Source organism: Lucilia sericata, unplaced genomic scaffold (genome assembly GCF_015586225.1).
Source record: "Lucilia sericata isolate MDLA Ls3-8-SP2 unplaced genomic scaffold, ASM1558622v1 Contig000118F_arrow, whole genome shotgun sequence".
Classification (NCBI taxonomy): domain Eukaryota; kingdom Metazoa; phylum Arthropoda; class Insecta; order Diptera; family Calliphoridae; genus Lucilia; species Lucilia sericata.
The window spans coordinates 482,540-504,753 of NW_023994150.1; the positions used below are offsets into that span (position 1 = coordinate 482,540).

A 22,214-nucleotide genomic window follows, 5' to 3' on the forward strand; every position below is an offset into this window, starting at 1 on the left:
ACTGATGGATGGTAAATGGATGGATGGCCGTTTGCTTGGTTGGTTGGTTGATAGTACGAGTATCTTCAGCTGTATTTTTAATGAGTAAATGAGTAGTGAACGTCTAAATGAATGAATAAATGTTAAATGATAAATTTCTAAACATCAATAATTATGTCGACACTTAAAAACTGAATAATGTGACGACGTTAACGGTGGTGGTCGATCGTCATTTCGATCGCCAGGCCTGTATAACATTTAACAAACGTATAAATCTAGGAATTTGACAAATCGTTGACACTTTTCATCAGCCGTTAAACGGTAGTTAAGACATCAGTCAGTTGAAGGCTTTGTCGGTCAACGTTTTATATTTATACCTTTTGATATTAGTTTTTGTTGTTGAGGAATTTTTCAAAGACCTTAACAACAATTTCTTTTTATCGAGTTTTAATTTATTTTCTTTCATTTCCTAAGCGCACTTCGTTGTTGATCATCATCATCATCATCATCATCCACAAACTAACATTTTATCTTGGCAGTTTATCAATGAAATGACAGACTTTTGTACCTTTTAAAGGCGATAAATCAACAACAAATCATTGATGGCTTTTAGTAGAAATGAAAGACAAAAAAATAAGAAGAAAAACACACCTTTTGATAACTAACTGTAGCTACAGCTTGATGCTTATTGTTAGCGCAAAGATCAATGGTAAACAGGAGGAGGAAATCTTAACAAATTACGATACGAACCAAAAATTATTATTATCACGAAATCATTTTAGTTTTTCCTTTGCAGTCTTTCTTCGAATAAATTTGAACCAAGAATTACACACTTATTTAAGACAATTTTGGCCACAATTACCTTTTCATTCATTTGCCAAAGACGTGAGAAGGCCAAATGTGTGTCTAAAAATTGGCTGGAGCCCTAAATATTTTTGTATTAGACCAACTTTGTAGTTGTGTTGGTTGAACTGTTTGGTTGGTCGTTACGCTCGTAAATTGTCAATTACGTTTAACTTCAATTTGATGTTCTCTGTGTGTGAGAGAGATTGTTGTTGCTTCAGTTTTTTTTTTTTTTTTTTTTTGTGAAAAAGACCCTAATTATCGCATAACATTTGGTAGATTGCCTTTTTGAGTGTGTGTCAGTTTCAACTCCTTTCTTTCTTTTCTTGCTTTTTGTCATGTTGTTTTGTTATCAGGACTTTTGCAGCTGATTGTCCTGTTCTCTTTTGTGTCATGTTGCATGCCGATTATATATACATATTTTGATTGGGCCCAACAAGAACAAGGTCTTTTTGGTAATTGAACACTTTCACCAGATATTGAAAAGAATACAAATAAAACAAAAACAACAAAAAGAACTCTGCAGCAATCACAGTTTCCTGTGTAAAGTTGTTATTTGTTAGTGGGAAAATACAATAGTCTTTAAAACACTTACCAAAAAACAGTATGTGTTTATACCGATAGTCAAGATTTTAAAAGCTTTTTTTCTTCAAGAGCTTTTACTCTAATGGATTTTAAGGAAATTATATACATATTTATGTATCTAAATGTTGCGTGCCAAAAAGGTTTAGGTGTATTTAGGAACTTTTTAGGGGAGCCGAAAAAAGTAAATTTTTAAATTGAAACTAAAGAAGTTGGAAACTGAACTATAGTCCACTCTATCCCTGAACTATAGTCTTGCCTGTATTCTAGTCTATAGCCTGGACTATAGTTTACTTTATAGTCATAGTCTATGATATAACCTATAGTCTGTAATCGAGTCTATTGTCTGGACTCTAGTGTAGACTCGAGTCTATTGTCTGAAGTCTAGTCTATAGTCTGGACTCTAGTCTTGTCTATAGTCTAGTCTATAGTATGGACTATAGTCTAGTCTATAGTCTGGACTATAGTCTAGTCTATAGTCTGGACTATAGTCTAATCTATAGTCTGGACTATAGTCTAGTCTATAGTATAGTCTATAGTCTGGACTATAATATAGTCTATAGTCTGGACTATAGTATAGTATAGTCTATAGTCTGGACTATAGTCTAGTCTATAGTCTAGTCTATAGTCTAGTCTATATTCTGGACTATAGTCTAGACTATAGTCTAGTCTATAGTATAGTCTATAGTCTAGACTATAGTCTAGTCTATAGTATAGTCTATAGTCTAGTCTATAGTCTAGTCTATAGTCTAGTCTATAGTCTAGTCTAGTGTGGACTAAAGTCCAGTCTATAGTCTGGACTATAGTCTAGACTCTGATCTAGTCTATAGTCTGGACTATAGTCTAGTCTATAGTCTGGACTCTAATCAAGTCTACAGTTTCCACTCTAATCTAGTCTATAGCCTGGAGTCTAATCTAGTCTATAGTATGGATTCTAAACTAGTCTGTAGTCTGGACTCTAATCTAGTCTATAGTCAGACTACAGACTAGTCTATAGGATGAACTATGGTCCGGATTATAGTCTATAGTCTAATCTATAGTAAAATCTATTCTCTGGTAGTCTATAGTCTAGTCTATAGTCTAGTCTATAGTCTAGTCTATAGTCTAGTCTATAGTCTAGTCTATAGTCTAGTCTATAGTCTAGTCTATAGTCTAGTCTATAGTCTAGTCTATAGTCTAGTCTATAGTCTAGTCTATAGTCTAGTCTATAGTCTAGTCTATAGTCTAGTCTATAGTCTAGTCTATAGTCTAGTCTATAGTCTAGTCTATAGTCTAGTCTATAGTCTAGTCTATAGTCTAGTCTAGTCTATAGTCTAGTCTATAGTCTAGTCTATAGTCTAGTCTAGTCTAGTCTAGTCTATAGTCTAGTCTATAGTCTAGTCTATAGTCTAGTCTATAGTCTAGTCTATAGTCTAGTCTATAGTCTAGTCTATAGTCTAGTCTATAGTCTAGTCTATAGTCTAGTCTATAGTCTAGTCTATAGTCTAGTCTATAGTCTAGTCTATAGTCTAGTCTATAGTCTAGTCTATAGTCTAGTCTATAGTCTAGTCTATAGTCTAGTCTATAGTCTAGTCTATAGTCTAGTCTATAGTCTAGTCTATAGTCTAGTCTATAGTCTAGTCTATAGTCTAGTCTATAGTCTAGTCTAGTCTATAGTCTAGTCTATAGTCTAGTCTATAGTCTAGTCTATAGTCTAGTCTATAGTCTAGTCTATAGTCTAGTCTATAGTCTAGTCTATAGTCTAGTCTATAGTCTAGTCTATAGTCTAGTCTATAGTCTAGTCTATAGTCTAGTCTATAGTCTAGTCTATAGTCTAGTCTATAGTCTAGTCTATAGTCTAGTCTATAGTCTAGTCTATAGTCTAGTCTATAGTCTAGTCTAGTCTATAGTCTAGTCTATAGTCTAGTCTATAGTCTAGTCTAGTCTATAGTCTAGTCTATAGTCTAGTCTATAGTCTAGTCTAGTCTAGTCTAGTCTATAGTCTAGTCTATAGTCTAGTCTATAGTCTAAACTAGTCTGTAGTCTGGAGTCTAATCTAGTCTATAGTCTGGACTACAGTCTAATCTATAGTATAATCTATTCTCTTTACTTTTTTCTAGTATATAGTGTGGGTATAGTCTACTCTATAGTCTTGCCTAGAGTTTAGTTAATAGTCTGGACTATAGTCTGTTCTACTGTCTGAACTATAGTCTAAGTTGTAGTCTAGATTATAGTCTAGTTTATATTCTTCTATAGTCTAGTTTATAGTCTGGACTATAGTATAATCTATAGTCTAGTTTATAGATTGCACTATATCCTAGTCTATAATCTGAGCTATAGCACATTCCATAGTATAGCCCATAGTCTTGACTTTATTATAGCCTGGACTTTTATTTTGCAACCGACTGTAGTCCCGTATTATTATTTGAAATTCATTTTAATTACATGTATGAATTCATCAACCAAAAATATTATCGTTAAATATTTATTGCGCTAACATGCTGTGAAAATATTGAAATTATAAAATCAATATAGAATTTATAACGCAAGCACAAAGCACAAGGCATCAGATGATAAACAAAGTATTGGATGGGATTGGCGGCGGCATGTGCTGAAATCAAAAACGAAATTTGAAATTCGTTTTAGTCTGTATTTGCCGTAAATCAAAAAAGTTTTTTTAAGCTTTTTTGCATTCGAAGGGTCTTCTATTTAAAGCGGGTTTTAAACGTTTTAATTTTAACTAAATAGCCCCTAATGAATGTTAGTTCGTGTGTCATGTTAATGAGTTGGATTCAAAGTACTGTATATCCAATACTAAAAGTACAACAATGATCGGTAGATATAGGCTACAGGGTCGTACGACAATTTTGTATTAGATACTTTTAAACTCTCTCAGCATTGCACTATAACTGTTTTTTTATTTAATGTATAAAATGTTCTCTTTATGTCGACCAATAGATTAGAGTATTTCATTTGAAAGCTTAGATACCGGAATCACATATTTATTGTTATTGTTATTATTATTTTAATGTTAATTTATGTCTTTTTCACTAATACAAGTATTTATTTATTTAATAATAAATCTTAAAACAGTCTTTAATCTTTTGAGGAATTTCTAGCTTTACTTATTTTGTTTAACGAAAAAAAAAACTGGAGGGAGAGAAAAAAACGGAAATTCCATGGAACTGAACTGTCCGTCTATTGGGTTTAATAAAAATATTAAACAACATTTGACGTCGAGAAAAAACTACCTGTTTTTATTTTGGCATTTTTATAGTATTTGCCTGAAAAGTATTTAGACGCAAGGTTTTGTTATGCAAATTTTCCTTATATTTTATTTGGTATTTTTTTTTTTTTTTCATTTCGTATTTCTCTGTCAAATAATGACCATTAAAACGTGAATTTTGTTGACATTTTTTAAATGTAGACAAATTAATTAACACATCAATGTGACGGGTTAGTATACAACAACATCTTTTTTAGAGACAATAATTCAATAAAAAAAGATACTGGAACCATACGGCGCCATGAAACGTAGATTTTTTATATATATTTATTTTGTTTACTGTAACTTGTTTAGCACAGTAATTGTTTTCAGATTTAAATAATAAGTCCTAGATTGTAGGAATAATAAAAAATTGGCAAATATTAGTTTATAAACAAAATATGAATTATTTAATATTTTAGTTTTCTTTTCTAAAGTTATTTAACAGAGGTTTAATTGTTAAACTGTTAAAAAAATTTCCATTTAAAACTTTAACCCTGATGGCGTAATTTTAGAAATGATCTATAGACTAAAGTATAGTCTAAGCTATAATCTAGTCGATTCTGTAGCCCATTCTAAACACGACTCTACAGTCTAGTCTTTAGTCTAGTCTATAACCTAGTCTATGGTCAAGTCTATAATCTGGTCTTTAGTCTATCTGTAGTCTAGTCTATAATAAAGCCATAGACTAGTCTATAGTCTAGTCTAGTCTAGTCTATAGTCTAGTCTATAGTCTAGTCTATAGTCTAGTCTATAGTCTAGTCTTATAGGTCTAGTCTATAGTCTAGTCTATAGTTAGTCTATAGTCTAGTCTATAGTCTAGTCTATAGTAGTCTAAGTCTAGTCTAGTCTAGTCTATAGTCTAGTCTATAGTCTAGTCTATAGTCTAGTCTATAGTCTAGTCTATAGTCTAGTCTATAGTCTAGTCTATAGTCTAGTCTATAGTCTAGTCTATAGTCTAGTCTATAGTCTAGTCTATAGTCTAGTCTATAGTCTAGTCTATAGTCTAGTCTATAGTCTAGTCTATAGTCTAGTCTATAGTCTAGTCTATAGTCTAGTCTATAGTCTAGTCTATAGTCTAGTCTATAGTCTAGTCTATAGTCTAGTCTATAGTCTAGTCTATAGTCTAGTCTATAGTCTAGTCTATAGTCTAGTCTATAGTCTAGTCTATAGTCTAGTCTATAGTCTAGTCTATAGTCTAGTCTATAGTCTAGTCTATAGTCTAGTCTATAGTCTAGTCTATAGTCTAGTCTATAGTCTAGTCTATAGTCTAGTCTATAGTCTAGTCTATAGTCTAGTCTATAGTCTAGTCTATAGTCTAGTCTATAGTCTAGTCTATAGTCTAGTCTATAGTCTAGTCTATAGTCTAGTCTATAGTCTAGTCTATAGTCTAGTCTAGTCTAGTCTATAGTCTAGTCTATAGTCTAGTCTATAGTCTAGTCTATAGTCTAGTCTATAGTCTAGTCTATAGTCTAGTCTATAGTCTAGTCTATACTATAGTTCCTCTTAAAGTCTAAAGTAAAGAATGTTAGAAATTGAACGAAAACCAACTTCGATCACTGTATTTAAAATATTTAAGCTTTCAAAACATTGTCCGCTTAAGATGTTTTAAATCATAATAGTTTAAAAATATAAATTTCATAATCTTCATTATAAATAATTTGTATTGTTTTCTTCACAAATAAAGTTGTTTCTTTAAAAAAAGAAAAGAATAATTTAAAAATAAATTTTGAATAATAACTATAGCGGCATTATTATTATTAATTAATACAAGTTCAAAATTAAAATTAAAAGAAATATAAATAAAATTTATTGCTGTCATAGCAAAACATTCAAATCATCCAATAAACAATATCAAAACCATTCATCCAGTATCTGTCTAAATATGAATCTATATCTATTTTTAACAAGTACAAAGTGGGTGGGTGTTACTGGTACCGATTTTTTTTTGTTTGTTATTTTTTTCTAATAAAATTATTAATTTAACACACAAAAATTTTTTTTATAATCGTATAGTTTATGGTGCTATAAATAAATCGTAGTAAATAAATGGCTAAATAAAGAATTTCAAATAAGATTGATTATAAAATACTTAAAATGAAATAAATCGTTTTTCAGCAATCTAATGGATTAAAAATAAAAAAACAAAAAAAAAACATTAAGAATAAAAACAACTGTTAAGTCAAAGAAACAAACGAGGAAGATCATTAAACATGTTTTTGTTTGGACTACAACGAGTTCGAGTACTCACTGTGTCAGGCGCTTTGTTACTGACGCATTTGCTATTAAATCAGTGAGCAGCACAAAGAGTACATAAACAGATTAAAATTATTGACTAGTTAGTTAAACCTTTTTTATAAAACATTTAGTTTTTTGTTTAAATTCTTTAAGGGACCTGTTAGTTATTTGATATCTCACCTACCCTGTTGTTTATTTGAGCCGCTCACTGTTCTAGCTTATAGTGTGGGTATTAGCAATAATAAAAACAATAGAAAAATAACACTATTATTACTCGTATTATTGTTATTAAACTTTTTGTTATTGTTTGACGGTTTTACAACCTTAACTGATTGCCGACTTGGCACCAGATTTCTGCTAAATAAATCTATTAAAAATATTGATTATAAAAATTTAATTACTTTAATTTGGCATTAAATACAGATAGAAACCATAACAGTAATAGACACTTTAAAACACAACACTTGTTAAAATCTGTTTGAGTGTAAGTGAGTGTGTGTGTGTTTTTTTAATTTCCTTTAAGAAACAGAAATCATTTGTTTTTCTTTGTCGTACATGTATTATGTTATATAGAAGTGAAATGATATTTCGCATCTGTCAATAAAACAGTTGTTGTCAACGTTCAACGTGCCGCTTGTCAAACGGTCTCAATTTATGACTGTTGCTTGCTGACTGACTGACTTGGTTGTTTGCACGACAACGCATTAAAATAATCTCATGTACGAAATCATTTTATTACGTCAAAAGGTTTATTGAACATTTAGTTGTTGTGATTTATGGACTTAATATTGAAATTGTTGTTTTTTTTTGAAATGTCATTCTTAAGCACTTGAAATGAAAAACCAAAACAATGAATATCTGGATATTTTTTTTATCAAAGGAAGTTCTTGAGATTTTTACAATTATTTAAAAATATTTAAATTTACTGTTTTCGAATGCAAAATTTTAAATAGTCCGAACTTTGACCCCTTTGATTAAATCTTTAATAATATCGACCAGACTACATTATAGTCTGTATTCTTAGTCTTTTCTGTAATCTGGAGTATAGGCCAGTCTATAGTCTAAATTATAATCTATTCTATTATCCAATCTGGACTATAGTCTTGTATTCTTGACTATAGTCTAGTCTATAGTCTGGACTATAGTCCAGTCTGTTGTTTGAACTATAGTATAGTCTATAGTCTGGTCTATAACCAGGACTATGGTCTAGTTCATTGCTAAGTCTGGACTATAGTCTATTCTATACTCTGGCGTATAGTCAGAACAATAATCTAGTCCATAGTTTGGACTACAGTACTGTCTGTACTATAGTCTATAGTCTGGACTATAGTATAGTCTATAGTCTAGTTTATTGCCTAGACAATAGTCTAGTCTATAGTCTGGACTATAATCTAGTCTATAGTTTGGACGATAGTCTGGCTATTGTCTGAACTATAGTCTGGACTATAGTATAGTCTATAGTCTGGACTATCGTATAGTCTATAGTATGGACTATAGTCTGAACTATAGTAAAGTCTATAATCTAGACTCGAACAGCCAATAGTCTGGACTGTAGTGTAGTCCATAGTACAGCCAATAGTCTAGTTTATATTCTGGACTATAGTCTATAATCTGGACTATAGTGAAGGTTGTCGTCTGCTCTATAGTCTAGTCTATAGCGTAGACTATAGTCTAGTCTATAGTGTAGACTATAATCTAGTCTAGAGTCTGAACTATAGCATGATCTATAGTCTAGACTATAGCGTAGTCTATAGACTATAGTCTGGACTAATCTAGTCTATTATCTGGACTATAGTCTAGTCTATGATTTGAACTTTAGTCTAGTCTATAGTCTGAACTATAGTTTAGTTTATAATTTGCACTAATCTATATGCTAGACTGCTATCACAGTCTAGTTTATAGTACGGACTAATCCGTAGTCTGAATCTAAGAATCTTTACTGTAGTCCAGTTGTATTAAAGTAATCTTTAAATAAACCAATATCGTAAATACTTTCAAAAACAAATTCCACATTTGCCATTAAATCACGTGTTTCATTATAAATTTCTTTAAACAGAAATTCAGCACTAATTTTTGTTCAACTCCCCATAGAATTAAGGAACAAAAAGAAAAAAAAAGAATGTTAAATTGTATATTAATTCGTAGAATTCTTAAACAACCACCGCTCTCTCACTAATCATTAGAAAATTAATGGTCTTTTTTCCAAGATTCAATACGCATTAGAAGCAGGGAGGAGTTCAAAAAAAAACAAATTTCATCATAAATAAATATGGTTTAGTGGGGATTGATGTGTGTTTTTTTCTCGAATAACCACAAACATTTCAATTCTCCTTTCATCTTTCCAAAACAACTTCAAATAATCAACATGATTCAGACATGTTCTACTACTACAACTTACTACTAATATGCATTCTCGGTTTTACTTACTACCGCTCTACGTTATTAATTTCAAATCCAATAAATGACTTACACAGTTGTTTTCTTTTCATAATTAAAACGAAGTTGCTAGAGGAAAAAACAAATAAAAAAATTAAAGAAAAAGTAAACGAAAATGAAAAAAATAATAAAAAGAAATGAAACACATCAAGCACAGTTAAGGCCATTAAAAAAGACCATCATACATAGCGTTTTGGAGGCCTACAATCTCATAATAATGAGACAAAATTATAAAACAATAACACAAACACACAGCGGTCAGTCCAAAACGCCTCTCCTCCCTCCCGCCTGCTTGTTAGTCAGTTAGTCTGTCTGTCTATCAGTCACCACATTAACAGCAATTTCAACCACAAACGACCGGGCAATACCACCAGATTTATGATCCTCACAAAATTAGAGATGTTAATTTTCGACTGGCGAGAGAGGGAGAAATTTTTTTAATTTCTTAAGGTTTTGAGAAAAAAATCATTTGGAACGAATGTATGGTACGGTACACACGCTCATTAAAATGCTATAAATTATTGATACAAAATAATATGTTAAGTAGAACCCCCTCCTGGGCGCACTAATCTTGCATATTGTGTCGTTATGTTTATACAAACAGACATTAACAGTACTGGGTTTAAGCTATTGAAACTGATGGTAAAATAATTGGAAATCTATATTCTTAGTTAATAGTCTGGTCTACAACATGACGTTAAATAGCCTATGTTTTAGTCTTGACAGTACTATAGTCTAGTCTATAGTATGGACTATAGTATAGTCTATAATCTGGGCTGTAGTCTAGTATGAAATCTGTATTATAGTCTATACTATAGTTTCGTGTAAAGTCTCGTCTATAGTCTGAACTATAGTCTCGTCTATAGACTGGACTATAGTCTCGACTATAGATTAGACTATTCTATAGACTGGATTATAGTCTTGTCTATAGTCTCGTCTATAGACTGGACTATAGTCTCGTCTATAGACTGGACTATAGTCTGATCTATAGACTGGACTATAGTCTCGTCTATAGTCTGGACTATAGTCTCATCTTTAGTCTGGACTATAGTCTTGTCTATAGTCTGGATTGTACTCTAGTGTAGACTGGACTATAGTCTTGTCTATAGTCTCGTCTGGACTACAGTCTAGACTATAGTCTCGACTATAGTCTGGACTACAGTCTATATAGTCTATAACATAGAATTTAGTCTATAGTATGGAATAGTCCAGTTATAATCTGGACTATAGTCTAGCCTATAATCTAGTCTATAGTCTGGCACTGTAATCTAGTCTTGTCTTGTTTATAATAGGATTTAATCTGATCTATAGTATCAATATCGATAGTAGTCTAGTTTATAGTCTGGACTATAGTCCTGTCTAGTTTATAGTCTGGAACTATACTAAGTATAGTCCGATTGTATGGAATGTAGTCTAGTTCATAGTCTGAATTATAGTCTGGTTTATAATCTGGTGTATAGACTAGTCTAAGGTCTAAGTATTTTAAGTTTTGATCAAGAAAATGAAAATCAAGAAAATTATTTGACTGTTTCTAATATTTTCACCACACACTGTCCTCTATTGCCTCTCAAATCTTATGGTATGCCCATAAGTGCATTAGATTTTTGTTTTTTTTTTTTTATTTTTTATTTATATTTTTTAAATTGAAAAGCGAATAAAAGGGCGTGTGAGTGGGAATTAAACACAGTTTTAATAGGTTTAAACTCGAAAATATATAAAAATGAAATAAAAACACAAACTATGACAAAAATTAAATATATAAATTTACATTAACATACGCCATAAAGGTGAGAAATTATGTAAATAATTAAGAAGATATTGTAGATTTTTTTTTTGTTTTGTCTAAAGTTGCTTCAATAGTTAGGCCAGTCCAGTCATTCACTCATTCGTCCATATGTTTGGTTGCTTAAGCTTTTACATTTGTTTTGGTTGCATACAGAGATCCCATGATGCTGCTGCTAATCATAATGATGAAGACGATGGTGATGATGATGTTGCCTTCACACCATAAACATACTAACTGACTTAGCATTTGTATCTTTGATATTATGGAAACAAATCTATCTATTCAAGTATGCATTTAGGAATGTTTGTTGGTTGTTGTTGTTGCTGTTGTGTGTTACCCATTTGGAGACCAGTTTAACCACCTGCGTAGTTAGCAATTTGTCATATTGTTTAAATACATTTTTTGAACGATTGACATTTTTCCATTTGTTATTAATTTGAAAAAGTTATTATCGATTTTTAATACTTGCCACATCTCTCAAATACTTACTATCTATCAGATGCTTTGACAAAAAATGCTGAAAATCTTGAGATTTTTTCTATTAATAAACCCAAAACAAACAACAAATTTACATAAAAGTCAAATTATTACAAAAAATTATAAAAAAAAGTCAGCTCTAAGCGTGAGTCAATAGTTTGTTATAATTGCAACTAATTACGTAATATTGGTATTATTTAATCCTTTAGCAAATATCAATCTATTTTAACACATTTTAAATATAATATGAAATTTGGTGATTTACAAAGTGTCAGTTTTAAATTAATTAAAATATTAATTAAAATAACTTGATGACCCTGTGGCTAAATATTTGTTAAGATCACATCATGTAGGCGTTGTTGTAACAATTTTATTTTATTTGCTTTTACTTTTGTTATTTATTAGAAAGATCTATTATTTGCATAGATAACAATATTAGTAAATTAAAGCTACATTTCATCAAACTTTATTTGAAGACATCTATCGCTCTAACGCCTTACAAAATTAATTTATACATTTCCCTGTGAACGAGTACAAAGTTTTCTTTTCATTAATTATTCTTATTTACTTTAACCAATAGATAACATCTGAAAACACCACTCTCCTCAAATAATAGAAAGAAATACATGAAACTTTTACATACTATAAATGAAGTATCAATGGTCACATGGTTGACACCATGTAAACTGTTGACAATTGTTTAGATAATGATCGTAAATAACATCTGAATGATGAGAGGTATAGATCGACCTTATGATGAAATGACAAATTGGCAGTTACCAGTTGTCAACTGGTGATGGTTGTTAACAAATTTGTATAAAAAAAATCAAATGTAAATTCCTATGTAAACGGCACATACAATTCTCTGAACTAGAACAGAACTATAACAGAACTAGACCAGAACTAGACCAGAAATAGAACAGAAATAGAACAGAAATAGAACAGAACTAGAATAGAACTAGACAGAACTAGAAGAGTAGAAGAACAGAACTAGAACAGAAACAGAACAGAACTAGACCAGAACTAGAACAGAACTAGAACAGAACTAGAACAGAACTAGAACAGAACTAGAACAGAACTAGAACAGAACTAGAACAGAACTAGAACAGAACTAGAACAGAACTAGAACAGAACTAGAACAAAACTAGAACAGAATTAGAATATAACTAGAACAGAACTAGAACAGAACTACAACAGAATTAGAATATAACTAGAACAGAACTAGAACAGAACTAGTAGCAGAACTAGAACAGAACTAGAACAGAACTAGAACAGAACTAGAACAGAACTAGAACAGAACTAGAACAGAACTAGAACAGAACTAGAACAGAACTAGAACAGAACTAGTACAGAACTAGAACAGAACTAGAACAAAACTAGAACAGAACTAGAACAGAACTAGAACAGAACTAGAACAGAACTAGAACAGAACTAGAACAGAACTAGAACAGAACTAGAACAGAACTAGAGCAGAACTAGAACAGAACTAGAACAGAACTGAACAGAACTAGAACAGAACTAGAACAGAACTAGAACAGAACTAGAACAGAACTAGAACAGAACTAGAACAGAACTAGAACAGAACTAGAACAGAACTAGAACAGAACTAGAACAGAACTAGAACAGAACTAGAACAGAACTAGAACAGAACTAGAACAGAACTAGAACAGAACTAGAACAGAACTAGAACAGAACTAGAACAGAACTAGAACAGAACTAGAACAGAACTAGAACAGAACTAGAACAGAACTAGAACAGAACTAGAACAGAACTAGAACAGAACTAGAACAGAACTAGAACAGAACTAGAACAGAACTAGAACAGAACTAGAACAGAACTAGAACAGAACTAGAACAGAACTAGAACAGAACTAGAACAGAACTAAAACAGAACTAAAACAGAACTAGAACAGAACTAGAACAGAACTAGAACAGAACTAGAACAGAACTAGAACAGAACTAGAACAGAACTAGAGCAGAACTAGAACAGAACTAGAACAGAACTAGAACAGAACTAGAACAGAACTAGAACAGAACTAGAACAGAACTAGAACAGAACTAGAATAGAACTAGAGCAAAACTAGAACAGAACTAAAACAGAACTAGAAAAGAACTAGAAATTTTTTTGGAAATTTCCATCTAAAGTTCTTATAGTCTTATCATTTTTGAATTATATGACAGAACTTTACAAAATCCTCTCAAATAAAAAAATTTCCCTCCCGAAAGATCTCTCTTTCTCTGTGTATACTTACTTTTTCTCAATATTTTCTTCTTACAATAAAATGGATAAATATTCCAATCAATTAAATACAGATCTGTATTGTACTATAATTTTTTCATATTTATTTTGGATTCTTTTAAATTTTTCATCATTATCGACATCAACATCGTTATTATGATCATAATTATTATTGTTATTATTATTATTATGGTCATTATTATCATTATAATTATAATAATTATATTTGTTAGGATTGTTGTTAATAAATTTAATATTTAGCTGTTGTTGTTTTTCTTTTTGTTGCAATTGCTTAAGTAAATGTTGTTGACCGACAAGTAGCGGCAACAATTTGTTATAGCGATAAGCAGCGGCAGCAGCAGCAGTGTTAGTAGTGATAGTAGTAGTTGCTGTTGTTGTAGCAGGCTTTAAATTATTTAAATATTCGGGTTGATTATTTTTATTATTTTTAAAAATATTGACTTTGTTGTCATTAAGATTTTTAAGCACATTAATATTTTTATCATAGTTATAGCTACTACTGCTGTTGTTGCTATTTTTAGCTTTAGTATTATTATAATTATATTTAACTTGGCTTTTTGTTTTTACTACTTCATCATTATTATTATTATTATTATAACTGTTGTTGTTAGTAATTTTAGTGTTATTTTGAATAATAATATTTCTTTTAGTACGTCTATGACTAAGATTATTATGTTTGTTATTATTATAAGGAGTAGTAGTAGTAGTATTTTTACTACTAATATATTCTTTACTACTACTACGACTGCTGCTGCTGCGGCTTTTGCTATTAGCATTATCATTATTATGTTTAATATTAAATTCACTGTGTGTGGAAAAATCATTTGAAATTTGTGGTTTTTGTTTAAAATTTTCCAAAATTAAATGATTTTCATTTGTTGCTATTGTTGTACTACTAATAGGAGAATAATTATTATTATTATTATTATAATGCTGTTCTTGTTGTTGTGTATTATTTTTGTTATGATTAGAACTAAGTTTTAAATTAAAAGTATGGCTTCTTATTCGATCTAGATAAATTAGCTTAAAGCGATTTACCAAATGCTCCTGCTGTAAATTATTGTCACTTAGATTATTGCTATTGCTACTGCTATTATTAACTAAAAGTCTATGGGAATTTGTTTTAGCATTCGTTACACGGTCACTGTCATTGTCACTGTCATTGTCAGCAGTGTCTGTGTCACTTGAAGTTTGTTTTAAATGTGTTAATTTGGAAAATTTATAAAAATCGTGACTAGTATGACTCCGATCGGTAACAGCAGCAGCAGTTGTTGTTGTGGTTGTTTTAAACTGCTGCTGCTGCTGCTGTTGTGTTGAATGTAAGGAATGACTTAATTGTTGTTGTGGGGGTAAATGTTTTGTTGTAAAATCAGTCGAGCTTCTTGTAGTATTTTGTTGCTTTAAATATTCTGCATTAAGATTATTTTTCGACAAGTATTTTTTTGGCAAGGCAGGTATTGCATTAATATTATCATTATTATTATTATTATTTAAATTAAGTTTAAGATTATTTAAATTAAAATTAATATTAGAGCTTAAATTAAGGCTACTACGACTACTGCTACTGCTATTATTACTATTTATATTTGTATTAAATAATTGACTGTCTTTATAACTATTTGAGTATTTATGGTTTTGTTGCTGTACTTTGACTTCCTTAGTTGAGGGACGACGACTGGTGGAATTCACTGGTGCGATAGTTTGTTGTTGTTGCTGTAGTTTTAGCTGATGATAGTTATGCTCATGCTGATGATGATGATGTCTTAGTTTATGATTTTTCGTTTGATCCAATTGAACACGATCATATTGACTTTGAGCTTGTAAAGGAGATTGAGCTACTAATTGCAAATCTGCTGAAGTATTTGCCGAAAGATTCTTTCTACGGCCCTTTTTGCGACGACCAGCAGCTAGCATGGCAACGATATTTAAGGCGGAGGGAGCCAAGGAAGCTGTGGCTGCCAATGTTGTGGCAGTCATTGAGGGGGTGGCGGAATTAGTGGCATTTGGCATGGGCTCAGCTTCCTTGTCTTCGTGCTGCTGTTGTTGTTGTTCTTGCCTTCTTTGGTTTTGCAAACGCAATTTGCGTTCTTTTTCTTCTCTTTGATGCTGACGCCTCCGCCCCTCCCCGTTTCCCTGGTCATGATGATGTCTTACTAAGTTTTTTGGCTGCATTGAACCCAAACTTGCATTATTATTATTGTTGTTTGCCAATTTGGCATGATGTTTACGTTTACGATGACGTTGTCCCAAAACGTCACGATTTCTCACACCGTTAGCGTTAATATTTTCACTATTTATAACACGTTGTGTGGGTTTTCTATTAGCATTTTTAAATCTCTTATTATTACTGTTACTATCTATAATACTAGCTTTGGAATCGTGCAATTTATGTCCCTCCCTCAAAGTTACAGCGGGCGAGCTTCTAGTAACGGCCTTTATACTGGGTGCTGCAGTAGTAGTGGTAGTGGTGGTGGTTGTAGTCGTGGTAAAACGGCTACGATCAAAATGCTCGGCATTTATTTTAACGAATAGAAAACAAGCTCGTTTAAGAGTTTGTGGTCTTTTCCAGTGTCTCGGTCCCACGGGTTTTAGGCCTCTAGTGAAGCCTACACGCCAGGCGGGATTATAGGCATTAGCATATAAAAAATAACCGTGTTCTAGGGATTCGATAAAGTGACAGTCGCGTGTTAAGTTTTTCTAAAATGAGGAAAAGAGAGAAAAAAAAAGGGAAAGAAAATGTTAAGAAAAGTTTAACAAAGTTCGTTGCTTTAAAAAAGAATTTCTTTTAAAAGTTTTAAAATTTGGAAATTTAAAAGATTTACTCACCATTCCAACTAATTTTCCTTTTCTGAAGCACAAATAACGTCCCACTTCCTTGGCGTATAGGGCTATTTTGAAAGTGTCGCTGAAAATGTCGCCTACACTTTCCATGGTGAAAAATTCTGCAAAGAAAATGATAAGAAAAGCAAAAACATTAAATAACGGTTTATAATTTTAGGGACAAAAAAAAAAAAATTCATTAAAAACACGCTCTCTCAAAACATACATAAAGACACACATTACGCATTATTAAAATACTTAATAAAAACACTTTAAATAAAAATTAAATAACCGGCAAAAGAAACCTCATCTACACATACATATTGATGTACTTTAAAGGTCTTGCTCCCAAAAAACGAACGAGAAAAAAATGACTTAATTGGCCGATAACCCAACTCAAAAACATGTTGACTTTTAAATTGAAGTTTTGCAAAAAAAAAATATATTATTATAAATGTTACGTTGTTTGTAGTAAGTCAAGGAATAAATACTCATTTGCACGATCGACAGAAATAAACCAGCAAACATTTTAAAAGAAATTAGAAGATTTGGTCCTAATTTGTTAGGTTTAGGAAGTAGTTTTGGAGATATTTCCAAAATTAGGTAGTTTTAGATTTGTGTTCATAGATTAACTATTACTGTAACGATTTTAATGATTTTTTAATAGTTAAATTCTTGATTGTATGTCTAATATATTAATTTAGAAATTGGGGCCTTGAGGTATCTGGGGCTTTGAGAAAGTTGATTTAAGCTAACTTGTGGACGGACGGACATAACTCAATCAGCCATCAAAGCTTGGATGATTTTCAATATCAAAGTTAAGAAATGTATAACTAATGGTTTGATCTATAAATTGAGGCCTTAAGAATTTGGAGGATTTCGGAAATCTGATTTCAACTAACTAATGGACTAACGGACATAACTCAATCAAAATTGAATCAAAAATTCATTGAACTAATTTTGAAGCTTTTTTTTTATAAAGAAGTTATAACTGATAGGTGAAGTACCACTTGGGGTCTTGAGATATATAAAGCTTCTGGAAAGTTGATTGCAATTAATTTAGCGACCGATGCACATAGCTAAAATGAATCTGTTAGGAATATGAAGCGTTTTTTAAAACTTCCAAATGTCTGCTGGGTTTATAATATCATTAACTCATTTAAACAAGTACAAGCGATCCACTAACACACTCTGAAAGACCGACAGACAGACAAACTTTTCATGGTTAAATTCTTAAGTGACTTTATTATGAAACCGACAAAAAAATTATAATTGAGGCCTTTCTTTTAAAACAAAATTTCTTTACATTTTAAATAAAACTTATAAAAACAAATTTGAAATGAACTTCTCTGTCCGTCCGTCCGTCCTTCCGTCCAACCAATTGAACAGTTTTATGTGATCAGTTAAAAAGAAAAAAGCTTTTCTTTTTTTATAAACACATTTCTGCTATTGTTTTATATTTATTTAATTTTATTATTATTAATATAATAACAATAACAATAAAACCATATTTAACAAAAAGAAAAATAAACAAAAAACCAATTCATTCCCATTGTATAGCGAGCGCACTTGTATGGAATTTTATCAAAAATTTTAATGGGGTCTTTATCGTATATGAAAAAAAATATATATAGTAACAACGTTATTATTTATTATATTTATTAATTTAGTACTATTTAAACAAACAAAAAAAATTATAATTATTTTGCTGCTAATACAAAACAAATAACTAACAATAATTTATAAAATACAAAAAAAAAAAACGACAAGTCATTTAAAAGTTTTTGATTGATTTTAGAAGAAAAAAACAAATATTTGCAAAAATATTATCTAAAGGCCATCATAAATAAAATCAAAAGAAATTCTTTAAAAATAAATAAAACTATTAAAAAAGATAAATTTATAACTTTAAGTTAAAATTATTAAAGCTAAAGCAACTTTAAAGCAGATGCCTTATTTAAAAAAAAAGAACTGCTTGCCTGCAACTATACCTCCAACTCTTCCAACTAACAAGTGCTTACCTTACCTCTCCTTTCGTCATGACCTACCACACCTATCATTTAATTGAAATCTAATTAGCGTGTACGTATGTTTAAATGTACAAACAAATACATTGTACAATGTTTGAAAAAAAAAATATCAAAAAAAAAAGAAAAGATAGAGTAAAAAAAAAAGACCTGCTGCCTGGTTGTGTGCAAGTTCTTCAATTCTAACAACAACATACAGTGGCGATAAAAATAATAGTAAGAAAATGGTATTTATATGACTGGCCGGGGTTAAGTAGAAAGTACTTGAGTCATTTATTCCTTTCATTAAAACACAACATACACGCTTAGTAACAATTTTCAATAATTTTATGGAATTTTTGCACAAATATTTTTTTCTTTAAATAAATTGATCAATCATTGACTGCTAATAAAAAATATGTGGTCTATTTATTTATAAGTTGGTGAGTAGGGGGTTGGCTTAGAAGTATTTAATTATTTCGTCATAAATTGAAATTGACGAGAAAACAACATTATTCAGCAAAAATTATGTTGAGAAAGGTATTTAAAGGTAAATAGATAAAATTGTAACTAATATCTGAACAAACTTTTTAAAGTTTACTTAAGTACATATGTATGTATTTAGCAAAAGCTTTTTTTAAAAAAATATTACTTAAAACTAAGCTTAAATAAAACTTTAACAAAACGTTTGCTTGGTCAAAGAATAACGAAGAAACTACTATATTACACAAAAGCTTGTTAGTTAGAGCTTTTTGGGATACATGTTTAAAGCAATAAAGCTTTGCTAAGATAAGGCTTTAATCAAGCTTTTGCTTGGTCATGGAATAACAAAGAAATTACTATTAAGTTGGGATTATCCTAAAGCTTTTGAAGAAGAAAATATTAGTTTTAGAGCTTAATTGAATACATGGTTAAAGCAAGAAAGCTTTATTTAGTAAAATCTGTAATAAACTTAACAAAGCTTTAACTAAACTCTTTATAAATTTAGAAAAGCTTTAATTGAACAAAAGTTTATTGAGGGAAAACTGCAATTAAACTTGATTTATTTAAAAGCTTTCTTAACAAAAGTTTATTAAGGAAAAAACTGCAATTAAACTTGATTTATTTGAAAGCTTTCAAGCTTTTCCTTTTATAAAAGTTGGCTGCTGCAAACTCAGCTTTAGTTATTGGAATTTTAGTTGAATGTAACTTAAAAAAAGAGATTTTTTTAACTCTCCATAAACTTAACAAAGCTTTAACTAAATCAATAAGTAAGCCAAAGTTTAACAAGAAAACTTTAGTTGAACTTGATCATTTTAAAAACTATTAGAATCTGTTTTTATTAAAAACATTTACTGCAACAAAAAAGCTGAGTTTTACTTATCAAAATTCTGGTTAAACTTGACTTAAAACCCTTTTTAGTTAAACTTAGCAGTGAACTAAACAAAACTTTAACTAAAACAATAGTTAGGAAAGTGTTTATTAAGGAAAAACTTCGATTATTCCAAAAACTTCTAAAAGCCCTCTGTAGTTATCAAAACTAAATTGTGTTTAGTTAAACTTAAGAAAGCTTAAACTAAACTAAAAGCTCAACTTTACCAAAAAGAAATGTTAATTAAACTCATCATTAAGACTTGTGTAGTTAAACCTGCAATGAAGCTTTAACTAAACTTTTGTTTGGACAAGGTTTTACTAACAAAGAAACTACAATTAAACTTGGCTTATCCAAAAGCTTTTAATAACTCTAGTTTATAAACCTATTGCTGGTTAAACTAACTATGCTTAGATTATCCAAGAATTTCCCAAACCTCTAGTTATTTGCAAAGTTATTGTAACGGCATGACATTTTTAGGAAAATTTCAAAGAAATTTAAAAAATTTTTAGAAAATTGTAACGATTTTTTGTAAATTTTTATTCTCACTCTGTGGCATTTAATCTGAACAAGATTTTTTTTATCTTAAACTCTATGTGAACATTAAATTTTAAGATTTGTGATTAGTTAATTAGACAAACAAGCTGTAAACATTGGACATTGTAACCAGCCTCTTAAAATGTAAGACAAGCACCCTAGGGGGCCCGTTTACGCTTCATTAAGATAGTTAAACCTTTTTGTATGCTTAGTTAAAGAAAATCTTTGTTGAACGGTAAAACTCTATAGTTTCTGAAGAAATTTCTTCAGGGAACTAGGCAAACATCAAACTTGAGTGAAACTAGTTAAGAGAACCGAAGTGAAGCAATAATTTGGTACGAAATACAACTGACAGCTGTCAGAGTGAGACGAAACTAGACGAAATACTGTTAGAATTTTGATGAGATAAGAACATTTTTTATAAATTGTTATAAACCAAATTTCTATCGATATTTTTAAAAGAATTGCATAAACCTTAAACGATTTTGTTAAAATTAGTAACAAATAAGAGCCGTTAGTAACACAAAAGTACGATTTTAATAATTTTAACATTAATAACATCCGACTTTTTATGTTATTAATATAATTTAAATAATTTACTTATAATTTTTTTAATCCCTGCCACGCCCCTATAAAATTCTATTTGCTAATTTAATAGCCATAAAATTTAAATACAAATTAGCCATTATTTAAACACAAACAATATTAAGTCATTAACAAATTTTTAAAAAATTTATAATCAAAAAATATGGATCAGGTTGGTTTAGTTAATAATTCAAAGTGTTGCAAATGTCATAATAAAAAATATAAAGTTCTATTGTTAAAAAAATAAACAATTGTTTAAATTAAATAAACTTTATTTATTAAAAAATGTATTGGGGTAATATTTTCAAAAAAATACTAGTTTAATTCAAAAGAAAATTTAAATAAATTTTAAAAAAGTATTTATAAAATTTTATGGTTTTTAAACATTTTATGAGCTATAATATTATTATTTAAAAACGGTCATAAAAATCTTTAATAAACTAAAAAAATCTTTTATTTAATTAGTTTTGTTTAAAATGTATTGTTAAATTTAGTCTACATTTAAATTTATAATAAATTTGCAAACAATTGAAACAAAATGTTGTTATCTTATAAGGTTTTGTCTACGGTTTCACTTTTAAATTAAGAAAATTAGTTTACAACTTAATTATAAATTTACTGCTCTTATTTTAACCCTTTTTTTAAAAAAACCAATATGTACTAAAAAGTAAACAGTAGGTATACATTTTTTTCAAAGGAATTTTCAATTGTATTTTAAATTTTTTTGAATTTAGCCGCTTTTTTAAACAGTAACAACAACAAAATAAATCACATGACTTGCAATCAGCACTTGATTTGATGTAATATTGAGTTACATGCATAAAGCGGGAGGGAGGCAGTGCAGTAAGAGAATAAAAGTTAAAGAACCCTTTAATATTTACAGTCCTATGTAAATAGGCAAACAGTCCACTCACACTTATACTTTAGGAACAATGCGAAAGTAAATATGGAAAATACGGAAAATTTTCCTGTTGTACTAAACAATTACTATTAACTTACATCCATACAAACATACATATTTACAACTTCAAACTACGAGTACTTGTTCGTTATACTTGCACTAGTCGTGCA

The 22,214-nt window shown here is 30.0% G+C and overlaps 2 protein-coding genes across 2 annotated transcripts in view; one reads left to right on the forward strand and one right to left on the reverse strand.

The window, feature by feature from the left end:
• LOC119600644 (probable E3 ubiquitin-protein ligase bre1) overlaps window positions 1–22,214 on the forward strand; it is a 188,554-nt gene that overhangs the window by 112,429 nt on the left and 53,911 nt on the right. The gene's annotated exons all lie outside the window — the stretch shown is intronic.
• Window positions 13,884–22,214, reverse strand: part of LOC119600638 (GATA zinc finger domain-containing protein 14) — a 32,944-nt gene continuing 24,613 nt past the window's right edge. Inside the window, exons 4-5 of the mRNA XM_037951021.1 lie at window positions 16,671–16,786; window positions 13,884–16,541 (exon numbers count right to left, since the gene is read on the reverse strand). Coding sequence (XP_037806949.1) covers window positions 13,884–16,541; window positions 16,671–16,786 — 2,774 coding nt within the window. The remainder of the gene's footprint in view (window positions 16,542–16,670; window positions 16,787–22,214) is intronic.